The sequence below is a fragment of the Salvelinus alpinus genome, chromosome 5 (genome assembly GCF_045679555.1).
Source record: "Salvelinus alpinus chromosome 5, SLU_Salpinus.1, whole genome shotgun sequence".
NCBI lineage: Eukaryota > Metazoa > Chordata > Actinopteri > Salmoniformes > Salmonidae > Salvelinus > Salvelinus alpinus.
The window spans coordinates 84,711,244-84,717,586 of record NC_092090.1 but is presented as its reverse complement, the minus strand read 5'-3'; the positions used below and the strand labels follow the sequence as shown (position 1 = coordinate 84,717,586).

Below are 6,343 nucleotides of genomic sequence, written 5' to 3'. Positions count from 1 at the left end.
TACATACTGATTCTTCTCTCTGTTTCTCTCTTTCCTCCTTCCCCGCAGGCCCGGTAACTCCATATCTGTGGCCTTAGGTAGGGAGAGTCCTGTTGCCTCTACTCTCTTACTGGACAAAGGGGCTGTGGTTCAGTCGGACGGTCAGACATCCAACTATAGATCCTTAACATCCCCTGAGGTGGGTAATGACATGGGGATGGGAAGGTAAATAGCTGGAACAGTGTACCTGCTCAATCAGGTCATGGTCATATTCATTAGGGCACACCGTAGCAAAATGTTTTGTAACGGATAACAAAAATGAGCACAGATTGTCCCTCACGTTTTCAGGCTGTTTTTTTCCTTTTTTTCTGTTTTGTCTAATGTATACAACCCATGTGTGAAAGTCTAGTAGGCAGCAGCAGATTTAAATGTAACTGTTCAAACTATAATCGTTCATACAGAGAAAATAAAAATATTGACTTTGTCCTTTCAGTATTTTTTGAGTACTTTACCCTCCGTTTCTATTGTTGAGGCCATAAATAAGAATATGAGCGCTAATCCCCTCCCCCCTTAACCTCCTCAAAAGGTTGTAACGTTTCTGGGACCTCTTCTCCGACTGGACTGTGTCTCCATGTGAGAAAGTGAGAGATGAAAGAGGAGAAAAGATTGAAAGAGGAGAGAGTTTTGGACAGAGGCCAACAAGAATGCCCCCTAACCTCTTTTTGCAATCCATAATAAAGAGTAATAATGTCTAATCAGGTAAAATAATGTGAACCATTAAAGCAGACAGCAGAATGGAGATTGGATGAGCTGCGTCAGAGGAACTTGTTCAACGGAGATTGCTTACTTCAGCCAGGAGGGCAGCTAGACCCTCTGAGCACTGAATCACCCTCAATCATAGAGAGTGAGAGAGAACTTAAAAGAGAAAGGGATTGAGAGCAAGAGGAAAGAGGGGTGGACGTAACGGAGAGGGGGAATGAAAGGGTTGGAGAAAGAGAAGAGGTGGGGCAAAGAGTGAGAGACAATGAATAGAGAGAGTTATTGTAATCTGTGGTTCTCTCTAGGTGACCTGCCATTTATAGCGCTAGCGCTGACAGCTTCTCTCTGTCTCCTGGGCCGATGGTTAATGCTGCCTAGGTGAGCTGTTCATTGGTCAGGCTTGGCTGGCTCCACGGGCAGCAGACACGTGCCAACTATCCCCACCGTCAAGAGGCTGGTGTGGTACAGACGGTGAGGCGGCCATTACCGAGTGGTAGCAGCTGTGGTCCATACTCCCAGCGCCCGCTAGCAGTGAATCACGTACGTTAGCACGATGAGGCTAACTCTTTCAGGCAGTCTGTAAGGCTGGCTTTGAAGACAGCTGTGTACAGATGTAGGCTATTGGAGTGCATAGTACTACTACTACCTGGTCAACAAAAGAGTAGCCTCCTTGTGTGTGGTCGTACTTCTACGACCTCTGGCAAGAGATGTGTGGCCCTTTATGGCACAGGTGGTAGTGTGCTAGCCCTCAGGCTTGCAGGAGTCTGTCAGGAGTGACATGTATAGTAAGTAGCACGTCAGCATACTGTAGGTGACATAATTACAATGGTTAAATGTCAGCATTTTGATATATTCTAATGTTGTGGATCGAGTGTGTAAAGTTTCTCAGTTGCACAGTGGAGTTGCTCTTTCAAGGTCCTGAGATGTATCTCTGAGCTCACACTTCTTCTGGCACTGAAGATTCTAGTTGAAAAAGAAACCTCTTAAGAATATTATAATTTCATTAGTGCTGCTACATAGTGAAGCCCTTGTGCCCTTGTGTGGGGTCTCGTTCTCTACTGTCCTGTCTTCTAAAGCCACGAGTTTGTGCAGAGAGGGAGAAAAGATGCACTGCTGCAGTCCAAGGGTCTTTGTGCATGCTTGAGAATGACTACATTGCAGTTGGCGAACGCAGACTAACTGATGATCTACAAATCACCTCACATCCTAAATGACGGCTCATTGTGGTTTTTTGGTAGTCTGCAATCCCCACCTGCAATATAGTCAATCTCAAACACACCCCTTTTCTCTATAGTTTAGCCTGTGTGGATGAGTAGACCTGTTCGTTTATGTCCGCACTGATGGTTTAACTTGACTATAGATAACTGCAGCGGTGGCACAGAGATATCTCATTGTTCACCCTAAATGCTACTGGATTAAATAATGAATCTATCAATGCAATTATATGTTTTTACCAATTAACTCAATTTCTCTCATGCAATGTTACCCATTATACTAAAATGTACGATCCGTTTCAGAGAATATCATATCTCTGCTCTGCTTAATATGTGTGTGTGTGTGTGTGTGTGTGTGTGTGTGTGTGTGTGTGTGTGTGTGTGTGTGTGTGTGTGTGTGTGTGTGTGTGTGTGTGTGTGTGTGTGTGTGTGTGTGTGTGTGTGTGTGTGTGTGTGTGTGTGTGTGTGTGTGTGTGTGTGTGTGTGTGTGTGTGGATGAATGAGAGCATTAATGAATTAAGCTGCTCATTATGATGGTCTGTTCTTGTTGGTCATTAAAAAAACGCATGTAGAATTTGTCACCCTGGCCCGATGGAGTCTGGGTAATTATGGTTAATGTCTCATCTCCTATTCAAGACTGGAGCATCATGCTTGGGAGGGTCGCGCAGCAACGACCCCCTGACCTCATATTTTATTCATCTTAACAGTCATATTATTCATGATTAACAGATTTTCACAGAACAAAAGTTAGATTCATATTCATGTCATACAATTTAGTTCATGCTAACAGTTTTTATAAGATATAATAAAGTTTTTGCCTTGTGCAAACAAAATGTTATAATCTCACTTTCAGCCCTATTCAGATTCATACCTCTGTGTCTTTTGTCTCTTGAATTTGATATGACTTGAGAGAGAAAGAGAGATGAATTCTAAAAAATATAATTTGAAAGAAAAGAGTGTGTGTGCATGTGTGTGTGTTTGTGTGACAGAGACCTCGTTAATAATGACACAGACCAATTTCAACCCTAGCTCCCACGTCTTTCCTCCACTTGTGCATCTCAATTATTTGTTCAGAGGCTGGTGTGACAATGGCATGGGTTATGGTTGCCTTTGGCATGCTAAACAGGAAGACAGCCTGAAAGTAAGTCACTGTCAGTGGGCAGTACCAAGCCCTTTGTCTTCTGGAGGGGACCTGCTCCCTGGACTTCAAAGGTGGGATTATGTTGAAAAGAGAAAAACAAAAGAAAACTTCATCTAATGCCCGCTTTTGAAGTTATGGAGATATATAATACCCCCCACCCCCTATCCATCTTTTGTGGCACACACACACTCATAGGGACACATGCACACACACATGCACACAGACACACACAGTGCTACCTCTTGAGTTCTTGCAAAAACTGAATTTGATTGACAGATTTAATAACCTATTCATTTGATAATTAACGTTTAGAGCTTCCAATTATAGGCCTATATGCTACATGTTACAACAATATTCGGAAAATGATATTTGATGTTAGCATAGTCTAACAGCATGTTTCAATATAATTCAATATGTGGGACGTTGGCTTGTATACAAAAACTGTGAAATCACTTGTTAATAAACGGTTTCATTTGGGTAAGGTTCCGCGCGAGTCAGAATGTTTTTTTGGCGCTTTATTGCCCTCGCCCATGTGTGTGATTATGTGTAGATGATTCAAACCTAACTATAAAAGGCATAAACTACTCTTCAGCTCCGTGACGAGCTCTGTGAATATCACGATACCCCTCAAAGCAAACATTTGCCTTCTTGTTTGTATTACAACATTTTCAAGAGCGTGAATGAGTTTGAATAAGCTTGAATGTAACCGCATAAATTGAAACCTGAAATATCGTGTGTAGGCCTATAGGCCTAATAAGGTGCAAAATAGTTGAACTTGTTCTCATGACTTTCGCACGAGGTGTCACACACTAAATGAAAACTAGCAAACAACATCAGAAAAAAACGTCTCGATAATTCAAACAAATCATTCCAATAAAAACTTAAATCTCTTAAGATAAATAATGTTATTTTACAGTTATAACATTTATCTTACGTGCTAATAACAACAGTCCATATACATTGTGTTATTATTAAACTACACATTTAATTATTCAATTAAATCTAATGAACAAAAACTTTAAAACAATTTATATTATCCACTCAAACATGTAAAAACTGAGGCAGCAAGTTTTGATCTTCCTCTATATTTTTATTTAATTAATTATGATTATTAAATCAAAACTCTCTTTGGGTCAATTCCTGATTGTATTTCAGTGCCACTTTTAATGTGGCAAATGCCTTCACAATGTGCTAATGGATTAAGAACAAATTATGCTGAAATGCGTGGTAGCCAACTCATCACTGAATGATAGGACTACAGTCTGAATTCCTTCACAGGTCACCATACCTGCTCAACTTTTAGGCAACTATAGGCTAAATGATTAACATTTTAGATACTGCTCTTGCCCCTTATGTTGTTTGTTCCCTCATCGATACAGAATCGAGTTTTTGACGTTTTGTCAGGTTAAGGCAGCAGGAGAGCCGGGTGTATCGGATTGTCCATGCCCTCCAAAGGATGGGAACCATTCTTCTCCAGCAAGGATGAAGGGGAGCAGAGATGCGATGGGCCGGGCGGAAGGCCCGAAAGACCGGGCATCGGACCCATAGACGGGGTCGGTTTGATGGGCACGGGCATGGTGGGTAGCGTCTGTCCGCTCGCGTGATGGTAGAGGTCCTTCATGGACACGCCAAAAGGAGCGTACTCTGAGGAGACTGGTATGGGCATGGCGCTCATGGAATCTGACAGCATGCCGACGTGCGGCCACATTGAGTTGACCACACTGCTGAGCTGCGCGGGCACAGGGTAGCCCAGGTGCTGCATTACCGAAGTGATGGGCAGCCCGCTCGTCATCACGCCCTTGTAGTCCCGACCTATGATGTTCTCAATGGCGAACGGGTGCTTGAAGCCGCCGGACTGTCCGCAGTTGATGCTACCGTAGCTCTGGAAGTGGGGGAGCCTTCCCACTGCCGCGGCGGGGCCTTGGTGCTCATGATGTCCTCCACTCAGCTTGCCCTGGTGGTGGAAATAGTGCATCATCGGGGAGCTCTTGCAGGCCATGTGCTCAGCGCGCAGCAGTTTGAAGCGCTTCCTCCTGCGTAGAAAGCTGCCGTTTTCGAACATGTCCCCACAGTCTGGGTGCAGGGCCCAAAAGCTGCCTTTCCCCGGCTGGTCGGGCCGCCGGGGGATTTTGATGAAGCAGTCGTTAAAGGACAAGTTGTGTCGCAGAGAGTTCTGCCACCGCTGTGTGTTCTCCCGGTAGTAAGGGAATCGGTCCATGATGAACTTGTAGATGTCGCTCAGTGGGAGCATCTTCTCGGTGGAGTTCTGGATAGCCATGGCTGTCAGAGAGATATAAGAGTAAGGCGGCTTCTGGTCGCTGTACGAGTTTTTCCCCGGACGAGGCATGCTTTTGGTTACTTATTTATGATGTATCAATAGCATAAGCTGTATATTGTTTGTTGAGGGCGCCTGAATATTGTTGCAAGTCTTTGGTCAGTATGAGTGACTTTGCGCGAGTCAGAGTTTTCCAAAGTTTGGAGACTCCAAAATCATTGATCTCCTGGCATGTTGTTCTTCTTTTAGTGGTGTACATGGAAGATCCTAGGTGAGTCAGTCAGGCAAACACAGACACAGACTCTGGTCATGTTCTCTCCAGAGGAATTCCCCAAAGATGCGGATCACAAAAAGCACCAAAAGGTTTCCTTGAAGAATCGTGTTTTTTTTCTTCCACAGGCGCACACTAATTTAGCCTACACGTTCATCTCGCGCGTAAAAGTACAACACATCAAATACAGTCCGTCTCTTGCGCAGTCTCTGCGACAGTACAGGGCAAGGGGTTGGTGATGCTCCTCGCTTCGGGCCTAGTGCTCTTCGTGTGCGCTCTTCTGGCCACCCCGCGCCGTTTTTGTAAGGCTGGAGCGGCGCAGAGACCCCTGCAGGTCTCGCTCTATTATCACATGGCATTCAGGCACTTACGGACCCGTCGCGGGGGAAGGGGAGGGATGGATGGTGAGGATTACAGGAGAGGGGAAGGGAGAATCTAAACACATCCGTGCGCCCTTAGCCGGTGCCAATCAGGAAACTCGCGCGCTCCGAGAGGAAAAAGGGTGGACATAATAGTTTTAGTGATGGGGCAAATAAAAGCCCATAAGAGTAGCCTATAATCTAATAATACTAATGTTAATATTATGATTACTATAAAGAGATTATTAAAAGATTATTAAAAAACAGACCAAAATGTTCTTACACTTTTTTAAATTGTGGAATAGCCCTACAGCCTACGTCTTTATTATAATAAGTTGAAATGTA

The 6,343-nt window shown here is 44.1% G+C and overlaps 1 protein-coding gene across 1 annotated transcript; it reads right to left on the bottom strand.

Moving 5' to 3' along the window:
- Positions 1-2,746: 2,746 nt before the first annotated feature.
- LOC139575242 (forkhead box protein B2-like) lies at positions 2,747-5,918 on the bottom strand. The gene has a single exon (XM_071400211.1). The coding sequence runs from the start codon at positions 5,438-5,440 to the stop codon at positions 4,499-4,501; it is 942 nt and encodes a 313-aa protein (XP_071256312.1). The 5' UTR covers positions 5,441-5,918; the 3' UTR covers positions 2,747-4,498.
- Between the last annotated feature and the right edge of the window lie 425 nt (positions 5,919-6,343).